The sequence below is a fragment of the Callorhinchus milii genome, unplaced genomic scaffold, assembly GCF_018977255.1.
Source record: "Callorhinchus milii isolate IMCB2004 unplaced genomic scaffold, IMCB_Cmil_1.0 Scaffold3, whole genome shotgun sequence".
In the NCBI taxonomy this organism is placed as follows: domain Eukaryota; kingdom Metazoa; phylum Chordata; class Chondrichthyes; order Chimaeriformes; family Callorhinchidae; genus Callorhinchus; species Callorhinchus milii.
In genome coordinates this window covers 59,576,046-59,602,332 of record NW_024704744.1, presented here as the reverse complement: position 1 = coordinate 59,602,332, position 26,287 = coordinate 59,576,046, and the positions used below count along the sequence as shown (strand labels likewise).

The 26,287-nt window shown below is 43.1% G+C and overlaps 1 protein-coding gene across 2 annotated transcripts in view; it reads right to left on the bottom strand.

The window, feature by feature from the left end:
• kif26ba (kinesin family member 26Ba) overlaps positions 1 to 26,287 on the bottom strand; it is a 224,465-nt gene that overhangs the window by 125,184 nt on the left and 72,994 nt on the right. For both annotated transcript variants that reach the window (XM_042333290.1, XM_042333291.1), the window contains exon 3: positions 16,975 to 17,511. In XM_042333290.1, the coding sequence (XP_042189224.1) occupies positions 16,975 to 17,511 (537 nt within the window). The remainder of the gene's footprint in view (positions 1 to 16,974; positions 17,512 to 26,287) is intronic.

Here is a 26,287-nt window from a genome sequence, read left to right as displayed (position 1 = left end):
AGCTTTATTACATTCATTGGAATAAATGCAAGTGTTTCAGTGCTAATGTCCAGTAACACAAATGCACCTCGGCAGCTTAATATCCTGTAATTTAGTCCGGTCGTCCTTTCAGTTAGAAATTGCCAAGGATCAGTTGAAAGAGATGTATATGTTAGAGTTAGAGAATAGATTCAGTCTCTTCTCTCTAAAGCACTTGCTAAAACTTGCTGAGAATGAGTTTGTTATTAATGATTGTTCGTAGTGATTATCTCCCAACTTGTAAAAGATGTTTCTGGGGGCGGGGGGTGCGAAAGAGCAGCGCATTGAAAACTAGTAAACCTTCAGCTCGTCTGGGAAACCGCATCAAGTATGCTCCAATGTGAAATGAGTTTGAAATTAGTCTAAATCCATCTTGCACTGTGTGTAAAGGAAGGTCAACTCCTAATGGGATCTTCTTCATTCTTCAAAATATAATACATCCACAATTTGTTACTAACAAGCAATCTCACTCAGAGACTCCACACTAATGGCTGGTATGGGAAATGGAAGAAAGAACGAGGTGCACTACTGTAGTTGGGATTTGAAGTAGCTTGTGGGGGTACAGATGGAGCTTCCTCTATACACATCCTATGACATATGTGACTGACAGTGCTCAATGCTGGGTGTGTCAGCCTGGCTGAGTAGGTAGCACTCTTGCCTCTGTCTCACCAGCTTATGGGTTTAAGCCCAACGTTGGGACTTTGAGCTCACAAGCTAGGTTGACACTCCAATGCAGTGCTGGGGGAGTGTTGCAATGTCAGAGGTGCCATTCTTCAGAATGAACCATTAAACAAAATCCCTGTCTACTTGTCTAAGTGGACATTAAAGATCTCACAGTACTATTTGAAAACAGAAGGGAGTTTCTCCCGGTGTCATGGATAATAATCTTCCAGTTGTTCGGATAGTTTTCCGAGACGTTACACTACATGAAAGGCGCTATATAAATGCAAATTATTGTTGTTCAAGTTAAATTTGTATTAACTTCATGGTTATTTGACGGACACTGCTGTGTGCAAATTGGCTGCCACGTACACTAGACTTCACAGACAATCTTCTGACGTGCTTTGAGACACTTCAATGATATCATAATACTATAATAATCCTTGCAATTGGTATAGCTCCTTATCACAGAACTTTACTGTGAAGTGTAGTGACTGTACATTTGTAGACGTATTGTTGTCAGAAGGCAACCGGGAAACTCTACCCCAGTAGAAGGAAAACGGAATCAAATGCATTTAGGAGACGGACGAAAATTGGTTGTGAAAATTAGGCGAAGGAGAGAAAATGAAAAGAGAAAAATCTGAATAAGTCCACAAAGGGAGCAACAAGACAAGGGGATTCAAATTCTATTCAGCCACAAATGACTAGTCTTCTCTTCTAAATCCTGCTAATAACAACAACAACAACAAGATTTCATTTATAGAGCGTCTTTCACATCGGGGGGACGTCCCAAGGCGCTGGACAGTTGGGTCAGGACCCGAGCAGGGGGGAAATGGTCAGGGTGAGGGGAGGGAAGGGAGGGAGCGAGGAGGGGTAGAGAGTCGAGAGGGGAGCTGAAGGCACGGTCAAAGAGAAAGGTCTTGAGACCGGCCTTGAAGGAGGAAAGGGAGGAGGCAAGGCGAAGGCACTGGGGGATAGAGTTCCAGAGCCTAGGGGCTGAGAGGCTGAAGGCCCGGTCACCGATGGTAGGGGGGTTGGGGCGGGGGATGTGGAGCAGACCGGAGCCAGAGGAACGGAGGGTATGGGCAGGTAAGTAGGGGGATAGTAGGTCAGAGAGGTAGGAGGGAGCAAGGCTTTGAATGGCCTTGTAGGTGAGGATGAGGATCTTGAATTCGATCCTCTGGGGGATGAGGAGCCAGTGGAGGCGAGCGAGGGTGGGAGTGATGTGGTCCCGAAGCCTGGTGCGGGATAGTACACGAGCTGCAGAGTTCTGAATGACCTGCAGCTTGTGGAGGGAGGTGCTGGGAAGGCCGGCGAGGAGAGAGTTCCCATAGTCCAGCCTTGAGGTGATAAAGGCGTGGACCAGAGTTTCAGCAGCATGAGGGGTGAGGTAGTGCCATAGTCTGGCGATGTTTCGGTCAAATGCAGGATTAATGAGCAACTTTACTGGGAATCTTCTATAGCAATCTACCTGTCCAGTCTCCAGGATGCCACAATGCTTCCTTGTCTGATGCTAGCTGTTTCCCGCAATCACAATGAGATGGCTTTGTTTTTCATTTTTTTTCCTCCTGTTTTTTAAATCTGTTAGGACCTCTGAACAAAATCTGATTTATACTTATTAAGTATTGCCCACAAGTCTGTGACAATGAATACAAATGGATATCGCTAGCAGTAATTAACAGACTAAAAACAACAGGAACAAATTCAGAATCATCTTCCTTTTGCTTCCTACTATGTCATTCATTGATGGTTTGCTTTAGATATATGTACTCTACAATTGGTTGGCTTCGCTTTTCTTCTTCTCTAAGCAGCCAAATTGGAGGAAGATCTGTACCTCCCACTCCCTATCTGAAGGCTCATGACTAACAACTTATTACTAGGTTATGCTGCGAATGTTGCTTTCTGCCTTCACTGGTGACCTGACTACAACACTCACTGAAGAAATAACTCTCTCAGCAATCTCCCCTGCAAAAATCTGTGAACTGCCATTAATTCAAAGGAAAAGCTAACTTCATTTCATCGTGACCTTTAATATTCTGGGAGAAAATGAAAGGTCACGATCAATTTTGTAAAAAAAAGTCTGAGTGACCTCGATAGAGATATAAACTGGAGTCCATGAAGAAAAAGATTATTTTCTTTTAACCCTTTTTTCAATTGATTTTATTTTATCCTCCCATCCAACCACTAATCCTATTAGTAAAAGAATAAAACAAAATCATTTGAAAAATGACCTTTACATTCACACTGGACTATTAGTTTATGGTCTCACTGGACCAATTATCTTTATGGTCCTGAAGTGCTTTTTCCAAAGTTGAGATACAATACAAATTTACATTTATATAGTGCCTTTCACATCAGAAGGCCATCTCACAGCACATTCACAGTCCTGGATGGGCATCCGAGCTGGGGAAGGAGCCAAAGGGGGGTGGGGAACGGTTGCATAGGCAAAGAGGTACATTTTGAAATGAACCTTGAATGAGGTGAAGGTGGGACTTAAGGGAAGCGGGGGAAAAATGGCTGAAAACCAATGGTGGGGCAGATAATGTGGGGGACATGAAACAGGCCACTGTTTGTTGAGCAAAGGGGATAGCAAGGTTGGTACAGTTTGAGGAGATCTCAGAGGCAGGTTTGGGCGAGACCGTGGAGGGATTTAAAGGTGAGAGCAAAGATCTTGAACTCAACCCGCTGGGAAACAATGGAGCTGAGCGAGAATGAGGTCAAAGGCTCATGAGACACCATTTCCTCTTTCGCCATTTTGACAAACACTTTCTCAACCCCAGAAAAGAGGCACCATCTCAGTGAAAAATTGCTTGCAAACATTTTCCTGCTTGGTCACCAAGTGTCCATAAATCACACTGAAAGCCATCATCATGTCTAGAGGCTGAATCTCCTTCCTTCCTGGATTGTATGGGTACTCCGAAACCAAGCCCACCAGCATGCCTTCAAAACCAATAAGTGCAAAGAATAAAAAGTAAAGGCAGGATCTCCAAGTTTTGATGAACTGTAGTTCAGAAATAATGCCTTGACTGGCCTTATGGTTGCTCGCATTTCATAAACCTCTGAAAAACAAAGTTACAACAAAATGTTCTACTTTCTGCAGTAAAGCTTTGCACAGAGAGGCCCATCTGTCTACAGCGATTAGTTAGCTTCAGTCACAGCCCTAAATTGATGAATGAGGCACAGTCCTGTCTAAGGGGAATACAGTCAGAATTAGAATGAAAGGATATCAGCATTCTCTCAGTACTGAAATAAGCAGTGAATGATTCACAGCCACTATATCCACAGTGTGTCCTTGGGGTAGACTACTGTCATCACAATGAATGATCTTCAGGCTAACCTACATCCGCTCCTGGATCTGGTGCAAATGTTGCCCCTTTACTAAAAAAAACACTATTTCTTATCTTTATCCACATTGGCAACAAGTGAACATAAAACGCCTGTAAAAAGGCAGTGGAGTGGGAGGATTCATTGACCAGACCAACATGTAGTTCCTATCTTTTACTGCTTTGGAAATATCAAAATCCCTCAGCCATGCGAGGTGGGATCTAGTCAGTTCCCTCCTGGAAAAGGTTGCATGTATTTGGTCTATCCCTCGGTGCTTCATGAAGTTCTTTCACTTCAGATTGAGAATCTGAAACATCTAACTCACTGATTGAATTCGACACTGATGGTGCTAAATAAGGCTTATATTATTATTACATAGCCCTACACTGACGTTTGTGAGATCCACTTTGAAACACCCTTACCATCAAAACCAGGGAGACAGTCAAGCTCACTTTGCGGAGGGAGGCTACCACTGTGTCTGTTTATTAACACTTTCATTCATTTGAATTTTGACGGAGATTTGACTTTTGAGTCTAAAATGAGAGCAATGTTTTCCATTCAGACTCCATCCACTGCGTTCACACAGATCAGGTAGATCTCCGAGCTTCATAATGACGCTTACTATCATATTACTGATAGTCCAGAACATGATCCTACTATGTGTGTCAATGTACAGTGCCCAATAATAATAATATAATAATCCTTACATTTGATATAGCGCCTTATCACATCTTCGAGACATCTCAAAGCGCTTCACAGAATACTATAAAGGGGTTTGAGTGTGTATTTTGTTTGCGAAACGTGGCAGCCAATTGCGCACAGCAGTGTCCCACAAACAGTCGTGGATTGAGTAACTAATTTATTATTTTTAAGGAATTATTACCCCCGGAAAAGCGATCCGTTAATCGACTAACAATTGGGTTCCTACTTACTGCTAGGTGGAGTAAAGAAACTTGCCCAACGCTTCTCCCTGTCGGGAATCATACCCAGGTCTCTTGTTTGCGAAGCGAGTACTCTAACCACTGAACTACACATGTGACAGTGCTTCACAGCAATTATCAGCCTTCAAAATATGGTTCATTGCTATTTATCAGCGGGGAACTGTTTAGATTCTATTTTGTGGAGATGAAGGATGTTGATATTTTTAAAACAGATATGTAAAACTGTAAAATACAGAAATGAAACTGCATGTGGCTCTCATTCCTCTGCTTACTTCTTATCAACTGGCAACACTGTCAATGGGTCAATGCTGATAACTTACCTGTAATGCTGCCCAGTTGATCATTACACTAATATGGACTTGCTTCTGGCAACTTTCAGAAACAGTGGTTAAACTGATATCCAGCTGAAAGTGTGCAGACATCTTCTGCTCTAGCCTTACTAGGGAATCCTAGCCCTGGAGATTTTGCTCCTAGTGCAAGGATAGCCACATCCCCAAAGAATACAGGAATGGGAATAATGCCCATTCTAATTATGTCAAGTGTATTTTCCTCCTGTCTATCGTTAGTTTGCTGTTATTCACATATTATAATATGTTTTTAAAAATGCAAAATAAATTAATTTAAAAGTAATAGGAACTAAATCTTGCTGGTAACCACAGATTCATCACATTGACCAATGAGAACATAGTAGTCTATCTCTGGGCACATTAGAAGAACTCCCATGTGTCAGCATGATGCACTTCCAGTCATTTTAGTCTCTGATTATGAATTGCCACATACTCAACCTCAACGTAGAGCAATGGACCAGTAGACAATGAGTTATGAGAAGTTTTTTTTAATAAAAAAATGCTACTCAAAAACCCTTCTCTACCAGTTACAAACTAGCCAGATGGCAATCCTACCCCAAAGGACACTGAGGTTGATTCAATTCAGATGTTTAAAAGGAAGGATGATAGATACTTACGAAGCAAGGGTATTAATGGATTACGGAGAAATGGGACAGAAATTAGATTAAAAAGATAAAGAGCTGCCACAAACAAATAAACTGGAAGGACATGCTTGATGGTTCGAATGGCCTAAAGTCATAGGCTGAAATCTAATCTAGGGGTTCAGGTGATTGATGTACAGGATGGATTCCCAAGAGCAAATTCTCAGACTAATCTAAAATCTGATTAAATTGCAGCCTGGAACATACTGTGCTGCCAAGTAGAAGGTGTTTTGCATTGCTGCCGAAATTCAGAACAGTTTCTGTGGGCCAGCGCTATGCCACTCACAGGAGGGCACTCACTTGGTTCATGATATCTTTGCTGTAGGATTGCCTAGAGATCATTTGCAGAAGATGACATGGATGTTCATTATTGCCATATACTCTAGTATGGTATTAACTCTGTTGTCTTGTTTTACATAAAATTACATAGAATATACAGCACAGAAACAGGCCATTCGGCCTAACTGGTCTATGCCGGTGTTTATGCTCCACATGAGCCTCCTCCTGCCTTTCCTCAACTAAGCCTATCAGCATAACCTTCTATTCCTTTCTCCCTCATGTATGTATCTAGCTTCCCCTTAAATGCTTCTATGTTTGTTTTCCACCAGTCTCTATTAATATGTTTGTAAGATCTTCTAGACTAGAGTTGGTCAACTGCTAATATAATTATACTGTATCAATAGGTTGTCTTCTTGTCCTATTTGGTTGTTACATCAGAAATGCAACAAATCAATGCAACAACAAAATTACATTTGTAGAATGCCTTTCGCATCGAACCCGCCCGTCAACAGTTGGGTAAGCGAGCTGGGGGATGTGAAGCAGACCAGAGCCCGCTGAGCGGAGGGAGCGAGCAGGATGGTAGGGGTTTAGGAGGTCGTAGAGGTAGGGGGGAGCAAGACCATGGAGGGCTTTAAAGGTGAAGACCAGGATCTTGAACTGTATCCTCTGTGGGATGGAAAGCCAGTGGAGCTGAGCGAGGATGGGGGCGATAGGGTCACGGAGCCTGGTGCAGGAGAGGCCATGGGCTGCAGAGTTATGGATGATCTGCAGCCTGTGGAGGGAGGTGCTGGGGCAGCCGACAAGCAAGGATTTTGCATAGTCAAGCCTCGATGTAATGAAAGCGAGCATGAGGGTTTCAGCGGCCTGCTGAGTGAGCGGGATGTTGTGGTGGTGGGCGAAGACAGAGCTAGTCAAGGCACAGATGTGGGGTAGAAAGGATAGTTGAGGGTCAAACAGAGATTTGATTTCAAAGGTAGTGGTTGCTCTTAGTACTTTCTCCAAGTGCCCATTCTTCATGTGTGAGTTAACAGGGAGTGTGGCTCTTCAACGATGGCAGGAGAGAGGAGGGGTAAAAGTTATTAGATCTAATCTTGCCTGCATGCTACATTCATAAACACACACACGCTGGACAGTGATTAGGATCAGGCAACCTTCCCAGCCCAAGGAGTCTGAGGACAACTTGGAGCACTCCTACTACTGATTAGATCAACCAATGCAGCACAGATTGGGCATTGAACCTCAGACATTCTGAATTTGCACTGCTCAGCTTCGCACTAGATAGTGGCTTTACCAACTAAGCCTTTGTTCAAGACTGCCACGTTTGGTGCTTATGAGTGAGTAATCGCAAAGCATTATTGTGCAAGAGCTCTTCAATCCCAACCTACTTACAGTGACACCAAACATGTTACCATTACAACAGTTTTTTTCCTCATCAAAAAATCTATCTCCTTGGACAGGGGGAAGCTGCCTATGCCTGATTTTGCTCTGAAAACACACCCTTGGCCAGACAGTTCTTGACCTGTTTGGTTGTTACATCGATTATGAAGGTGTCATATACTTCTCTCCCACCACCCCACCACCAACACCACGTAACCGAATGAAGCTGCTCCAACATCTCCTCATAATATAGATCACTGAACATGCCCTGTGTAGGAAGAGATGGGCCCAAGCACGATACTGGTTTTCAATGCAGAGGATGTATTGAGTTATTACTGGCCGATCTCTCCATTGATAGTGGGAGTATTTCAACAAAAATGTTGACAAACTGGGTGAAAAAATGCCAGAATCAACTAAGCTGCAATTTGTGGAGTCCTGTAGCTGAGTGGTTAGAGCACTCGCTTTGCAAGTGAGAGACCTGAGTTCAATTCCAGGCAGAGGGCGAAACCTTGGGCAAGTTTCCTTACTCCACAGGCCTAATAATAATCCCTCCAAAAAACCCAAAACAATAATAAATTGGTCATTTTCAATCCATGACTGTTTGTGGGACATTGCTGTGCGCAATTGGCTGCCGCGTTCGCCCACAAATATACAGTCAATTCACTTTACAGTGTGTTCTGTGAAGCGCTTTGGTACGTCCTCCCGACGTGAAAAGCGCTATATCAAATGCAAGGATTATTATTAGTATACTTCTTGAAATGGAAGTTTCAATCCAGAGTGATGCCATTAAAAGTTTGCTTTGGCTTCACATCCTATGCGAATAAAGTCTGGATGGTATAAATCCAGTTCCTAGTGAGTGCAAGTATAAAAGACAACAACTGCCTCTGATTCATCAGGGCTGCCATGAATGTGGCTTAGTTAGGGAATTGGAATTCCCTTTCTAATGCAGTTGGGAGTTTGAAATTAGGGCACATGTTGGTGTAGACCAGTGGTACCTTGATCCTGTAACTGTCTTGACACCAACTGATGCTGATGAGGGAAAGTGTTCCATGCTGAAGCATTAACGTTCCTCACCACGTTCACAAACCCCCCCAGAAACGTGATAAAGGGAAAGCAAAACGGGCAAAAGTGTTTGGGCCACTTTCATTTTGGTATCTCAGTACAAACAGGGCACGCATGAGGACAAACAATTCCCTGATGTCACTAAACCCTCGAGGCGTTGCAGCAAACTAAATTCCTGTTGGAATTCCTAGCAACATGAAAGGGCCCCCGTCAAACATTAACACCTGATGCTTGCATCTGAATCTGAAGAGTAAACATGGAATCTAAAAAGCTCTGACAGAGACACCCAAGGGATACCCAAAGCAATTTTCACATTTTGAATTGCCGGTGGCTGAGAGCTGCCCGCTATCCACCAATAATCACTAATCTGCATAGAATCAAACCAGACTGGTGTTATGTTCAATAACATCCCCCAGGTAGTGACCGAGTCCTCTGTTTAGGCAGCACTGCAGTGCTACCGGGGTGCATTAATTGGAGCTGACACTTTTCCTGCTTTTCATTTTCTTACCAATACACCGGAGGGTGCTCATTATGAGACCTCAAAACACCCACTTCCTCTAAATCATGTATACTGTGGAATATTCAGTCTATGCCACCATCTTATTCGTCATATTAAATCTCAATCTACGCCCAAATTATTCTCACACTCAATTTAGCTGAATTTTAAAGAGGAAGTCGCACCTTCAGGACGCCTAGTAAAATCCAGTTACAATGAAATGATTAACTTTAAACATTTATTTGTGGCCACAAAAGCTGGGAATGTGCATACTGAAGAGGACAAGGCTCAGGGAAGAGCTCTACTGAAGAATTCATGCACTGAATGGATGTAGATAAACTGAATCTTATTACAATAATATGTTAAGCATGGAAAAAATCTACAAGGTGGCACAGACTCAAGCTTATAAGATGGTGAACATGCAGTTCAAATTTAATTATTTTACACAGAGTGTTATCGGGAATATATAGAGTAGGCTACCCAGGAAGACAGACTGTGTCAGCGAGTTCAAGAGGGAATTAGATAGCTATTTGGCAAAGAATTCAATTGAGAGAATAGTTTACGATTATAAAAATGTTTTTCATTTTTACATTGCAACTGGCCAGGTGGACTGAAATGGTCATTTCCGGTCCTGTACATTCCTGTGCATTTCCACTGCCTTTTGGGAAAGCACTATATAAATCTTGTCATTTGTACAATTGCTTTCTCAGGGTGACGAAGATTAACAATATGATGGAGATGAATTTGAAGAACAATTGAAATACATGATGACTGAGGTTCCTCCCCTCTCTTCTTCGGCCCCCTTCTTTAGCTCTGGGGCACCAAGTCCAATTGTCACGCTCTGATTACATTCTTGGCTAAGATCAGCTAACAACAGGGAGAATGGGAGTTTTCCATGTACTGTATTTGATTTGTTTTGCCACATTTTGACAGATGTAGTGTTATGTTTTTATGCATTAAAACTCCTATTGAAGTTATCAGTCACTCCATGGCTGTTTGAAGGACACTGCTGTGCGCAAATTGGCTGCCTCGTTCGCCTACAAATACAATCATTAAATGTCTCAACAACAGATAAGGATTGCACTCTATCAAATGCAAGATTATTATTATTATTTACTCAAATCCAGTATTCGTGTTCTTTCTCCATAACCTTAAATATTATTTTTCTACAAGTATTTATGACAATTCACTTTGAAGTCTCAATACGATACTGAACAGGTTCCACCTTCCCTGGAGTAGTACTGAGTGCAATTCTGTCCACTTTAATACAGCAGAGACATTTTGACATTGAAGAAGGAACAGCAAAGGGCAACCAGATTGATGACTGAAATTAGACGTGTGAATATGAAGAGAGGCTACAGAAGCTGGGAATGTTCACACTAAAGATGAGAAGGCTCAAGGGAGATCTTACTGAACTCAAGATCCGAAAGGACATAAATAACCCAAACCCTAATAATTGGGTTATATAGCATTTTTAATGTAGGAGAGTGTTTCAAAGTGTTTTATAGAGACGGAGTGTTGAAGCCCTAACTGAGTGGGATACAGGAGGTTGGGTGGAAAGGTTAAAAAGTTTTTTTTTTAAAAAAGAGGGTTTTAGATGTGTTTTGAAAGAAGGGTGCAAAGCAAAAGGATTTAAAAGAGAGTTCCAGAGAACGGGGACAAAGTATCTGAAAATTCACCCAAACAGCACCATAAATATTGGCTCTCTCCAGAAGAAACACTGCATTATATAATGATAATAATCCTTGCATTTGGTATAGCATCTTTCATGTCAGGAGGACATCCTAAAGCAAAGTACAGTGACTGTGTGCTTTGCGGGCAAAAGCATAGTGCATTTCCCTCAGAGAACCCCAGAAATCCACGGACTTCACACTGACTCGTAAAAGCTTGGCTCCAAATCATGAGAATTCGGCTCAATGAGATCTTGGGTCAGAGTCGAGTTCTTGTGTGATTCACAAACATTTCTCTGTAGGAGATAATTCCTATTCATATTCAGTGGTGCTTTTATCTGATGTGAGGCACTAATTTACACTCCCAATTTCCCCAGGGATGCTTTTTTCATGCCCAAATGTGTTTAAAATAATCAAAAAAAAATCTCAAATAAGTTGCACTCTCTGGAAAATTTCAGCAACTCAAATGGTCTCCAGCAGCGACTGAGATACATTTAAAACATGGCTGGAAGATTTCATTTGGCTGATGAGTGTATGTGATAGGGGCAACTTAGTTTTATAACTTGCATTGTGCTATAGCTACAAACAAGGGAACCTTAATAAATTAGCCAGTGTGTGTACTTTTACATTGATTTCATTCTAATTGTTTTCATTATAATGTTCTTAAATAGAGATAATTAATGCAGCATGTCGAAGTGCTATCCAGCAAACATTTAACTACTTCCTGTAACTGTAGCCATCCCCTCAGCATAATTGGTACCATTCCAAAATAAACAATGTTACAAGCCAAAGCATCTCCATAATCTCCCTCAGACATTGGAGGCAAATCCAGCAATATTCACAAACAGCATGGTTCACTGTGTACAGAAACCGTGTCGACATTTGCCTCCAGCTTGAAAGGTCCTGCTTACAACTACACCAAGATGAGGGAGGCCTTGCTGATGTGACCTGTTACCCACCCTGAGACCCGGGAAGCAGACAGTTTGGGGTTAGTGAAAGATGCCGGGGGTAAATAACAGTACCATACTGTTATTTTGCAGCAGTGAGTTAGACCACCTAGCCTCCAAGTAATGGAATGGCAGGAGGTGGTTTTGAACACCAGATACCCTACACAGTGTGGCTTCAGTCTCAGCAATGTCTTCCCACAGTCAGGATAAGTCACCCTGAACCATTGTTACACTGGATGCTCAACTATGACAGTGAAAAAGGCATGACTGGAGGCTGCTAGTCAGACCTCCCAGGCAGAGTATGGTAAAACGTCCAGGAGAGCCCTATCTTAGACGACTATACAAAACATGCACATAGATGTGCTCGGTAAGATTCAAAAAGTTTTACTGTTAAGAAAACCTTTGACGTGAATTTCTTTAATTAAAAGTAAAAAATATTTTTGAGTGTGCAGGAGTATTTGGAGAGTATCATTGACATTGAGGTCTACAGTACACCAATAGGAGATCTCATCCCTACAGTTTTAATCGACCAAGGAGGTTCCGATGAACAAGGTCCTTCAAGCAATTCAATTGTACCTCCATTACAGGATCACACAGCTGTGTAAATGAGGCCAGTGGACTGAGCTCTACTGGATTTGGAACCCAATCGTTCTGACCCATGGTGCTACTGACAGTTCCTCCAAACTGACACCTTTTATTAATATCTGCCCACACCATCAGATAGTATGTTACAGTATTGTGTGTTGCTGATCATAGCTGCTCCTGTCAGAATGTCACAAAAATGTCTTGATACAATGGAAGGTCATGCTTCATGCCGTGTCTCTCTCCTCTAAAGCCATGACCTTGAGGTTACCCGTTGACAGGAGTAGAGATAAACAATCTTATAGATACTATTGTAATTGTTCTGATTTAATTGACATAATCCCCATTTTTAACTTAAGGTTCTGTCATCCAACAACAACAGAATTATATTTGTAGAGCGCCTTTCACGTTGGGAGGACTTCCCAAGGTGCTGGACGATCAGTGTTCCAGACCCGAGCTGGGGGTTGGGATCGGGGAGGGTGGAGGGTAGTAGGGGGAAGGGTGATCAAAGGTACGGTTGAAGAGGAGGTTCTTGAGATAGGTCTTGAAGGAGGCAAGGAAGGGGGCGAGGCGGAGGGATTATGAGATGGAGGTCCAGAGGGTGGGGGTCAGAATGGCTGAAGGTCCACCCACGAATGGTGGGGTGGGCGAGGCGTGGGACGTGAAGCAGGCCGGATCCCACTGAGCAGATGAAGCGGACAGGTTGGTAGGGGGTTAGGAGGTCACAGAGATAGGAGGGAGCAAGGCCATGGAGGGCTTTGAAGGTGAGAACTGTATCCTGTGTGATGGGAAGCTACTGGAGTCGGTTATAAATCCAGTTCCAGATATAACACTAAAATATTCTGTATCACGGAATACAAGCAGAAAGTGTTCTTCAGTCATTTGTAAGCAGTAGTTTTCTGTCTGAAAATAGTTTGGATATCTCAATTCCCTGCCTCCTCTCCCTCAAGAATTTTGAAAAGCATGTTGCACCCTGGAGTTAAGGGACGGGGAAAGAACTTCCCAGGCACATGACTCATGATCACTTGGTCAAGGTATCAATGGGCAACTAATTCCCATGGAATTGCATGCAACACAAGCCAACACTCCTTGTAGAGGGGAAAATTGGGTGGGAAAATATTGTCTGCCAACTGGGTCAATTGTGTCCACCTCTGAGTCAATTGCTGTTTCCTGAAAGTTGGGTCATGGGCCATGAACATAAAATAAGTACATTACTTTTCCACTTTTTTTTATTCTTTGGTGTGCTTTAACATGCGAGTACTCCTGTTTCGCCCCAGGCAGCAGCTTTGTTCAATGTTTTCAAACATTTCTTTCACTTTTTTTTTAAAAAATGTAAAAGCCAGTTGTGTAGAGATAAGATCAGTGCATGAGTTGTGGGGGGAGTAAAGAGAAAAAATATCTTTCCCGCCATTACTGGCACTAACCTCGATTAGTGCCTGTGGCTAGAGGCAGGGAAATAGGAAATCCCTTAACACTCAAGCAACTAGTGTAACAAGGGAAACTTTCAAACCCAACATGTACAAAACCTGAATAAATGTCTCCTGTTTCACTTTCCCTCTTCGTGAGATCATCCAGTCCCTTAATGTGTCCCTGAACATTTAGCTCTATTTAGCTATTTTCTCCACCTAATTACTCATGCCGTTCCACTTCAGCTTAAAGTAAAGTGACGCTGCTATAAATGTCTTCCATGGCTTTAAGCATTGCCAATAACTTTATCATACAGTAGGTGCCTCAAAGTGACACTATGTGAAAGAAAATAGATAACGTTTCACTCTCCAGTGCTGTGAATCCACATACGAACGTGATAATTAAATGGATGATAGAAGGTCCCTGATGTGAGGTTTCATAGTCCTTCACACCTGAATATTTATTACTAGATGGATAGAGCAGAGGGTTAAGCACAACGTCCTTTTACTTCTTGAACTTAATTCTGAATCCAGACCAGACTAATGTGTTGAAAGATTCCTCAATTTGTTGGATGGAAAGGCTCAATGCACAGCCTTGACCCAGATACCAATTGTAGGCATTAAACGGTCATAATCTGGCACCAATTTGAAAACGTTACCCAGAGTTCACAAGCGGGTACATAGAGAGAAAGAGTGCAGCAGGCAATTTAGGGTAAAGAGACTCTTTGGGGGAATCATGGAAGGAGACTCTTTGCATCTGGCCAGCTCCTTAATTGACTTGGTGTGAATGGTGACACTTACTGCACTTCACAGTAAAATATTGTGAAGCACTTTGGGATGTCCTCTCAAAGCCAAAGATGCTATAACAAATCCAAGGATTATTATCATTATGATGGTGCCTTTACCATGCTTGCTCAACAAAATTCATCTCCCACTAAGTTGGAAGTATTTTAACTGAAGCTCCCTCAATAGTTTGATTAGTAAATACTAATTATTTACTAAACTAAACAATGACGGGATCCTCAGAGATGCTGGTGCATTCAACTTTGCGCCAGCAGCAAAGACCTGTGCGTATCACCTGTTGACCATGTAGACCGGGTTAGGGTTACCAACATGGGTTGTACTGCATCATTCAGACGAGGAACTCCTCAAATTGAATCCTTGATCTATGCTAAATTAGCTGGATCCCTAGATTATGAAGGGAAAAAAAAATCTGTTTCCCAGGATTGATTCTTCCACAGTGACCACTCCTCACTTTGGGACAATGGACAAGGACTCAATTTGACTTGGTTGTAGTAGCCTTGTAATCAGCACTCACTGTCTAACCTCTTCTCAACCAACCCACTCTCCAAACAATACTCAAAATCTTTTGACTCCTTCCTCACTAATACTCACTGTCTAAACTATTCCCTACCAACTCTCACTGTCTCAACTCCCTACCGTGAATACTCTAATACTTAATGTTTAGACTACTAAACCAACCAACCAACCAACCAACCCTCACAGTATGCCTTCCCAGGGTCAGTGTCACAGCTTTCTTAGGATATGAGTAAGCTGACAAGATCCACGAATCCATCATGATAAGATGACGTCCTCAGGAGAGGAAATTGAGAAAACACTGATTGTCCTCCTGATCCCAAAGAATAAGCTTTTAGGCAACTAGTCTGATTAAACTAGCAGGTCTCACTCATGCTCCACAAAGCTGAATCCTGGAAGCTGCTGCAATAACATAATTTGGGTACGGTAAAACAAAACTCATCCTTTGTGCAGTAAACATACCTAAAGCATCTGAGTAATCAAACTGTAGAAGGGTTGTGGCTTTGCTCTGTGCTCTTTGCAGGTCGGGGTCAGAGTTTAATTTCTTGTGGTACGTCTGCCAGCATTTATTGGGGAGACCAGTTGGAATTTAGGACTGAACGCTGTCAAATGGGGAAGCCTGACTTGCACAGAGAATCATTCATCCCCACCTAGTTGACTGTAAATGATTAGCAAATAAATACTCAAACCAAGCACTAAATATTTCTTTAGTTAGAACAATAGTTGCTCTTTCACTGGGAGTGCCTTGAGAATTAATGCCTTACGTTTCTTTACAACTGACCTAGTTTGTTTCCCTTGTGTGTTGCTGCTGGTGCCTTTTGCACTGTCGTGTGCCATGGTCAGCACACTACCATTTTGATCACCACTGCCAAGTGTGATATGACACGCTGAATGATTAATTGTTCAGTTTACCTCCATGGTGTAGTGTAGAAGATTACATCTTACTACCAAGGAGGAAATGGGCTCATAAGATGAACAATGATCAAAGAGCTAAATGTCTCCCAGATGCAGAATTGCCATCTAGTTAAATATTGCTGAAGACATCACATCGCTGAAGACTGATGGGAGTACAGGGCAGATGTGGTCATTTTGGTTAGAATATTAATGGCTATCACTGGCAAGCTATGTGGTTTTAGCTGGTTAGACTCCAGCAGTACCCCAACACACACTCTGGGGTCCCGAAGCCTTGACTCTTGCCAACCTGCACCTAATACTTTCCAGAATTAGGTAAACAGAATGCATCCCTCTCTTTAGGGAGAGAGTGCGCATTCCATTCCAACAATCTACCTCTGGAATTTCATGTGTGGGTGGGATGCCTGGAATTCTCAGCTTGGTTTGGATACTCTTAAGCATGGTGATGGGTTTCCGCATCTTCAAGTCACCCAATTAACCCCCACCAAAAAAAAATTGTAAGAATCTTAAATTCTCAGCATCTTAAAAGCAGTTTAAAAAAGTTTTGTCTTGTGCCATGTCTCACAGTTTACATATACTGTACTCCTCAGATATTCCTTCCTCACTGTGGGGGAATGTCTGGGCATCATTTGAACAAGTCAGGAACCTATTAAGTGTAAATTATTGCTGAGAGGTGTAAGGACTCAGGTTCCATGGCTAAGGTGATGTATATTGTTAAAGTACTCTTGTATCTAGCTCAAGGCTATTGAGCCAGTCAGCAGAGCGAGGTCTCTCCTACAGATTGGGAGGAGCTAGGAGCAAACAGGCATGTTCCTGCCTGAGGAGTAGAGTGTTCTCATCTCTGTTATTAAAACTATTCATTTATTACTCCATGTGTGGAGTCTGATTCAACAAACCCACAACACACAAGAACCAACATCCCATGACTTGTTACACAACTCATTGGTGCTTTGATCAACTGTATCACCCCCACTCCCTACCGGCTGAACACTTACCGGATAGGGATATAGGGTCACTCCGTTCGTCCTCGATACAGACCATGTTCCCTCCAAGTACTGGTGAGCTTGAATAGCCACCGAGCTCAGGATGTTGCCGTTGTTGGGGCTGGTGGCCATCTGGAGCCCAGCCTTGGATACCGAATGTCCGGGGGAGCCGTTCTTCTTCTCCACCCCATTGACGATTCCTAGTGTGTTGGGTTTGCCCGTGTACTTGTTAGTCAGGAAGCCTGTGTAGGTGGAGGTGGTGTATGTGGCTGGAACGAAGGCCCAGTCTCTGGGCACCTGCAGGCTGCCTATGTTGCGGGAGCCCACCAGCGAGGGAATATTGGACAGAGGGGGAGAGCCTGGCGAGGCGTCGTACTGCTCCAAGGTGGCTGCCTGCTCTAGGGTCTGCACCATCTGTATGGCTTCCTGCTTCAGCTGATTCAGGTGAGTGGCACAGATGTCACAACGGTTGTCCCGCTCGTTCCAGGCTCTCCTGGTCGTGTTAGGAACCTGGAGTTTGTCGTGGATCAAAGCTGAGAAAGCTGGGTCCTAAGGAACAAGGAGAAGAGAGGAAGAGAAAAGAGGAATGAAGCAATGCATGCAGTAGAGAGAATCCACCACTGTTAATTACAATCATTAACCTGCCAAGTAGCTTGTTTCTGCTGTTCAACAGCCATGTAGGTGCTGTGTTGCCCCGCGCGGTGTTAAATTCATTAATAAATCAACGTGGTTTCATATGGACCAGCTCAGCCAGACAGTGCTTATTAACCAAAAACAGTAATTTAAGGGATACTTGATAGACATCCTGATTTGATAAAAACAGGGATCAGACAAGGAGGTTAGGGCTGCTTCCTCTGGAGTGTTTATATTCCAGGGCACTGCAGAGCTGATTCACACGGCAGCTACAACAACGGGTCCCAGAAGCTGCTGTATCTATGGATTTTGCACCTTACCACTTGTCTTCACCCATCCCCATTCACCCTGGTTACTCTACAAGCAGCAGCAGCAGCAACAACAATAACTTGGATCTACATAGCGCCTTCACTCGGATGGGTCTCAAGAGCACTTAACGCTGGCGGTGCCTGACACTGAGCTGGTGGGGGGTGACCATAGACACTCTTGAAGCAGCACCAAACAATAAGTCATAAGCAAACTCAGGCACACAGTTGTCTCCAAAGTCACAAATGGCAACCCTCGGGTCAAACTTGTACTATTTCTCAATTGGATTGCTTAATAAGGAATCAGATTTACTTGCAGGATCTTGCCTCTGGCCCAATTAACTTTCAAAGAGAAGTTGCCACTGATTGGGAATTCTAATGGGATTCCTTATCAAGAATGTAGTTAAAAATTGGTGTAAATTAAACCCCATTATTTTCTATCTGTGCTCGGAGGCGGTGCTAATGCCTCATTTATAATTGTAGTGTTGCTGAGGGCAAGCCAGCAGTGTGCTCTCAGTATTAAAATCAAAGTCCCAGCAATGAAAAAAAGACCCACTCATGTGTCAACACACAAGTCTGTGCTAACAGGGGGCCAGTAATTGTCTGGTGACTTTACTCTTGGTTCCGATCGATAACAAAATTCTTTTCATTGACAACATTCATTAAAAGTGAGCCGAGGAGCTCTTCCGAGGGTTAGTGGGTAGAAACAGTACTATGGCCATATAAACCCTAATATTCCAGGCGCAGGTTCGATTCTTGGCCTATACTGAGTTTGCTGATCCCATGTCAGGGCAGCAGTTGTGGTGCTACTCCTTCTTCTCTAGGTTCCAGATAGGAGGTTCAGCATGTTTCCCACTCTGTTCTCTGCCTTCCCACCCCCCACCCCCGGCAAGACAGCGTGGGTATACGGACACGGTGAAGACTGGACCAGGCTCGGTTGTGATGTTCCTATGGTCGAATGGCATGTGAACATTCACTCACTGTCTGAACATGAAAAATGTTCTTTGAGTAAGGTATTTGGGTTTGGGCACCCACGGAACTGAACTCCTGCATAACATAGAGAAAATTGGAGGATGTTTTTTCTTTATAATTGGTAAAACAGCGGGAGTTTATAAATAACATCACAACATCTCAAACTGCTTCACAGGAATTACTGAGAAGTTGTAGCGACCATGTTGTTGTTGGCAAATATGGCAGCAAATTTGCACATAGCAATGTCCCACAAACACCTATCAAGTGAGTAATCAATTTTATCAGGTGCATTGTTGGCCTTGGGACATCCTCCCGACGTGAAAGGTGCTATACAAATGTAATTTTGTTGTTGTTGTTGACCAGGACACCAGAAGAAGCTCAATTCTCTTCTCAAATAGCCCCACCGGATCTTTAACATCCACCTGAACAGGCTCAGTTGAATGTGTCATTTGAAAGCCGGTACTTGCAACAATGCAAGAATGACCCTGAAATTGTTGTTGTTGTTGAAATGTTTGACCCCACAACCTTCTAACTCAGAGGTGAGAGTGCTTCCAGCTGACCCAGGCTGACATATAACAAATAGATTCAGAGAACTGGGATCTAATTTGTTATTGGAATGCCTTACTAAGGAATCCTAAAATAATTCCATTGGTCCGCTGAACTGCACTGTACGTAGATCACAAATGATGTACTTCGTGGAGTCCTGTAGCTCAGTGGTTAGAGCACTCGCTTTGCAAGCGAGAGACCTGAGTTCAATTCCAGGCAGAGGGCGAAACCTTGGGCAAGTTTCCTTACTCCACACGCCTAATAATAATCCCTCCAAAAGACCAAAAACAGTAATAAATTGGTCATTTTCAATCTACGACTGTTTGTGGGACATTGCTGTGCGCAATTGGCTGTCGCGTTCACCCACAAATATACAGTCAATTCACTTTACAGTGTGTTCTGTGAAGCGTTTTGGGACGTCCTCCCGACGTGAAAAGCGCTATATCAAATGCAAGGATTATTATTATTATTAATACTTCTAATTACCATAAGAAGTCCCTATTTGTGAGACTCAGATTCTTTCGTAAGAAATCCCATTAAAGAAACAGCACAAATTAAGACCTCTGACGCTCACCACAAGGCAGAAAAGTCTTTGTTCTGCACTTTATCGCACTGCCATCTACAAAAAAAGCACTGAACTGATATGAAGTGCTGTGCTGCCCACTGTCTCCCTCTCATAATGTCCATCAATGGCTGCTCAATCTCCAGCCCCGAATCTCCAGCCATCTGAATGTCAGCTTCACCTCAGTGGGAGAGCTGCTACATGCTTTTATTACAACGTAAGAGCCAGTCACTAGCAGCAGGAAGCCTTTCCTCCAACCCCCACTCCCCCTCACCGCCCCACACCACCATTAGCTTGAGAAAACGAGAACAAGAAGGGCCAGTGTGTGAGACTCTCTCTGTGTAAAGCGCAGTGCTGTTATTAGACACTTGTGCCAATGATCTGGAACGCCACTGCAACTCCCCAAACACCATGACCAGCAGACGCTTTGCAGACACGCCAATCAAACCATCTCCCCATTCGACTTGTGTGTGTGGTCCAGCAGCCCTGAAGTTTTGTGCCTCTGCAGTCATTTCTGACCGTGGCAGGAATGACTCCGAAAGCAGAGCACTAAGGTTACCTGATCCCTCATTGACCACAGTCCCTACAAGTTGGGAGGGTTTTGCTGCAGCTTTAGTGCTATTATTCACACAGAGCTGTTTTGTAACTGGAATGGGGCTCTCATCCACTCCAGCTCCAACTCCAAACAACAGTTACAATGCAAAGTGGAAGCACTCCACTCAAAATGTTTTATTCTTCTGGGAAGAAATGTTCTGGGTTTCATGCCAGGTAAAAAGTGTCCTCGTAAGTACCTTGTGGCAGGCAAATCCATCTCGGAAGGCCATAAATTGCAGAATCAATTGAATGTGTTCAAAAGGGAGATAAGGGGTTGAAACGTCCCACCTTGCATAACACATTGTCAAACACCTCAAGACGGGGTGGGGTACTTGAGAAAGTGAAGGTTTTGAGGTATATGGAGAAGCGGGAAATGAGATTTAAAATATAAAGAGTTGAGGTGCCCCAAAGGAGTGAAACCAGCACAAGCTCAACAGGCTGAATGACTACTTCTGCTTGAACGTTACTTGACAATGTTGCTCCTCTAAGCACCTTCTGCACGAAACATTGGATTTATACCAAGTTCCACACTAAATGTATGTGGGTGGGTGGAGAAAAATACCCGACTGCCTGCCGATTGTTTCCCTGGTATCCGTGCCCAAAGGTGCTGTCACCTTATACCCCCCGTGAGCCCATTAGCTGGAATTACCAGGCTCCGGGGCATGATCAAGCATTTTTGTTATTATTAGCTGAATGATTCTTAAAATCAGAATGAAAAGCAGCTGCTCTTCAGCTGGTGAGAGCAGATTTACAGCCACAGGAAACAAGTTGACTTTACTCCGGCGACCTAAAGAAGACGGCTTTAATTATTAATTTTGCAGCATGGCATCTATAATTTTAAGTGTTAATTATTAAAATGTGAGATCTATGGATATAACGTATAATGGTGTATAAAAAGGCATTAATTATTGACACTGAAATTTGCCTCTGGCAATCCAGTTATAAATGATAGAATTCCCCAGCTTTCCCACTTCCTAGTTAATCAACTACGGCTGCTCTGACATGTCCTGTGTTATCTTCTCAGAGGGGCTGTCTGAAATGGCAGGACTTCCTCACCTCCTTTATTCCCGCTCTTTAAATACTGTTGAGTTCTGATTAAGCACACAGCTAATTTGCTTAGAAGCAATAGTCCAGATCACTCTCCTCCACACTCCAGAACTCCATCGCTGAGTCCCTTTGCCTCTCTACCTTCCTCACCTTGTTCAAGATCCATCTGAAGACCGACCTCTTTGACTACGTTTTCAGTCATCTTTCCCCTCCCCACCCCTAGCTCAAGTACCAAGCCATTATTGTTGACTGCTTTGGGATGCCCTCCTGATATGATAAGCGCAATATAAATGTAAATTTGTACTGTATTGTATCAGAATCAAAATTATATTAGCAACAAATTTTGTTCATTTTGTCATATGGCTCAAGTATTTTTCCTTGCTTCATCCCCATCCTCTATCAGTATCTTCACATGGGCATCACAAACTGACTGCTCAGCCAACCAAGCACACCTTGACAGGAGGTGCTCAGTCCATTCTCATCTTTGTCCTGACCTAGTCCCTATCTCTCTACTCTCTGCTTCAACAGGAGTCTGTTTACTTTTGTTCCAAATCCCTCAAAGCCTCCTTGCACTGGAGCGTTTAGCTTGCACTCAGAGTGGTATGAGGATTGGTACTGATCTTGTCTCCCTTATAATAATATAATAATCCTTGCATTTGATATAGCGCTTTTCATGTCTTCTTGACGTGTCAAAGCACTTCACAGAATCGACTGTAAAGTGAATTGACTGTATATTTGTGGGTGAAACGCGGCAGCCAATTGCACACAGCAGTATCCCACAAACAGTCGTGGATTGAAAATGACCAATTTTTTATTGTTTTGCTTTGGAGGGATTATTATTAGGCGTGTGGAGTAAGGAAACTTGCCCAAGGTTTCGCCCTCTGCCTGGAATTGAACCCAGGTCTCTCGCTTGCGAGGAGAGTGCTCTAACCACTGAGCTACAGGACCATGCTGCTTGCTTCAAGTAGTTTCATGCCTCGACTCCCATCTGCATCATTTCACAAATTCACACGATCTGGTTGATATCAATCTGTTGCAGAGATGAATTCACATGCATCATAGCATGCTGTTATCATGTACGCTATGTGCTATGTGCTCAGGCCATCTGTTCATGCCCATGTGCAAGACCCCACTCTGAAGGGCAGGGATGGCCAATGATCAGCTATCGCAGGCCACCTGCTGCCTCTTTATGCTTCAGTCTCCATTCCGTGCAAACTCTGACATGGGACATCACCACCTGACATGATGCTAACACATGCAAGGGCAGAAACAGTTGTTACATGAGGATACCGGGTGGTGCCGCCAATTTAGTGTAAGCTTACTGACAGAAACACAAAATGAGACATTAGCAGGCTACATGTGGCATTTGTTAAATAAGGTGTGGTGTACATCTCACTGTGCCACCTTGCACAGTGATAGTCCTGACTTCATCAATAGCACTGGAAAATAGGTATTTTGCCTTGGAAGGGAAAACCAACCAGCCAAATAATTTGCTTCTCGAATTTGCTCAATCATCAGAGTTGAAGCAAATGCTCACCTCTATTAGTGCGACCATGATTTCTGACCACAGGAATGACAGTGACAGTTAAGCCATCTGTACTGGCTCCTGATGCAGTGTTTCGTTGTCTGGTGGCCTCTGGCCTGGCTCAGAAACTAGGGAACTATCTATCACAAGACATTAACTGGGTCACATTACTCCATGAAGGCTTGCCACACAAAGTCATGGTTGAGCATTCAGGCACCCATTTGCAAGCTCGCTGGTTTCCATGCTGCTGCCTGCCTCTGGAATCCAGGCTGCAGGGTCAAGCCCAGCACCCACAGCCTGAAGCTGTGCTGGCTTATAAGTACAACATCAGTAAGGTAATTACTCTTTATGCTGCATTTATCTTGGCATTTCCTTAGCTTATAATGAGGCCCCCTAGTTCTCTTCTACTAAGTCAGCACAAAACAGCTTTTCACATCCACCACTCCATCTCCCGTCATCATTTTAAAAACTATATAATGTCCTCCCACTCATGCTTGATTTGGTTTTCTCAGCCACTCTTCACAGATCAGTTATTACAGACCCAGTCCCATCCTGATTGCCATCTCATTGAACCTCCATTAATATCTCCCATCTCTTTCCAGAATAAGTGACCAAAGATGAGCACAATACTCCCTGAGTACAGGCTCACTAATGCTTCGTAGAGTCAGCAATACCGGAGTTAACTTTGATCTCCCAAAATAACTAAAGATTGTAACAGCCTCGGAACACAAAACCATATCATAATAATCCTCGCATTTTATGCTTTATCACAACGTTGAGACATCTCAAAGCACTTCACAGAATATACTGTAAAGTAGATTGACTGTGTATTTAAAGGGGAAAACGCGGCAGCCAATTGCACACAGCAGTGTTCCACGAACAATTGTGGATTGAATGATACAATTTTTTTNGAGGACTTATTGAGTCATGTGGAGTAAGGAAACTTGCCAAACATTTTGCCGCGCCCAAGATTCAAACTTGGATCCTCTCACTTGCGGGGCGAGTGCACTGACTACAATGCTATGGGACTGCACTCTATATAGTCTGATGATACTTGCAACATTCCTGTCACTGGAAATTCTATTTTTTTCCCAGCTAAATCCTACCACAGAAGATCTATAGTTCACATTCAGCTCATTGTGATACCCAACTAACAGAAAAAAGGTATGCTTTAACTTTGGAAAAACTGCCCAGAAGCTCACTGAAATAAATCTTCAGGAGAGGAGCTTCCTTGTCACATAAAACGTACAACCGCAGGCATTTTGATACTGGAGACGCTAAATGGTACAGTGAGTGTGTAACTATAGGAGAGCTCCAGTACTTGACCCATTTCCTGAGGGGTAGAACATTGGAAACATTAAAAAAAATTGCATTGAAGTTGTGGGAGGAAACCTCTCTTGTCATTCACACCCATGTCATCTGGTCTACCTATGATCAGTTTCAGGAAATCTCTTAATGGGAATTTCATGGGAATTGTTGAATAATGCACTTTATTGACTATTTCCGTGATTCTATAGATCCGATAACCACACAAGTATCATGGATATGTCATTAAGGCCTGATTTTCAACTCCTTGGGAATACATTACCAATATTCTCACTTGCTTAATCAGTCAATGGACAGCAATTATTTGAAACAGCAGTGATTAGAGTAAATACAATGGAACAGAGCTGCAGGCTGGTAACTTTGCAGGCAATTGGAAATAAGGTGGTGAAGGAAGCCTTGGAATTGCAGTGCTTCATATTTCCAATACACAGTCATTTTGCAGTGAAATCTTGTGAAGAGCTTTGAGACGTCTCAACCGCATTATAAGGCGCTATATTAAGTGCAAGGAATATTAAAGTGATAGGAGTTTGCAATCCAGGCCCTCAATTCCCTACATGACAAGCTTGCAATCTCATTAACCTCCACAGCCATAGATCAAGAGACAGCTCAAGGAACACGTATACTGGTCCACTTACATCTACCCAAAAGGTACTGTTAAAAAAGCATACGGGATACCAGGCTTTATAAATAGGGGCATAGAGTACAAAAGTAGGAAGTTATGATGAAGCTTTATTGTGGAATCCTGTAGCTCAGTGGTTAGAGCACTCGCCTTGCAAGTGAGACACCTGGGTTCAATTCCAGGCAGGGCGAAACCTTGGGCAAGTTTCCTTACTCCACACGCCTAATAATAATCCCTCCAAAACAAAACAATAATAAATGGGTCATTTTCAATCCACAGTGGGACACTGCTGTGCGCAATTGGCTGCTGCGTTTCGCCCACAAATATACAGTCAGTTCACTTTACAATCTATTCTGTCGAGAGGACGTGAAAAGTGCTATATCAAATGCAAGGATTATTATTATTATAAAACACTGGTTAGGGCTCAGCTAGAGTACTGTGTTCAGTTCTGGGCAACACATATTAGGAAGGTTGACAAGACATTGGAGAGGGTGCAAAGGAGATTTGCCAGGATGCTACCAGGAATGAGGAACTTCAGTTATCAGGAGAGGCTAGAGCAGCTAGGATTATTCTCTTTGGAGCAGAGAAGGTAAAGGAGAGACTCAATTGAAGTTTTCAAAATTATGAGGGGATTCGATAGGGTGAACAAGGAACAACTATTTCCACTGGCGGGTGGGTCAGTAACCCGAGGACATCGCTTTAAAATAGTTGTTAAAAGAAACAGAGGGGAGGTGAAGAGAAATTTTTTTCACACAGAGAATTGTTCGGATCTGGAATGCATTGCCTGAAAGGGTGGTGGAAGCCGATTCAATAACACTTTTAAGAGAGAAGTAGATAATTATTTGGGGAGGACAAGTTTGCAGGGCTATGGGGAGAGAGCAGGGCAGTGGGATTGATTTGGATAGGTCTTTTCAAAGAGCCGGCACAGACACAATGGGCTGAATGGCCTCCTTCTGCGATGTATAATTCTATGGTTCTATGATACAGAGTAGAACTGGTAGAAAAAATAAATAATGCAGCACTTGACCTAAGGGTATAAATTGTGACCTGGGATGTGTTAAAAAATAATACTTCAGTGAAAATTCCACTCTGGCAATGATTGGTCTGTAGGGGTTACCCTCCCCTGACACAATGATTGAGCCTGAATCTGGCCCACATTGTGCATTGGCCTGTTGACTGGTGAAATACCTTTTTAA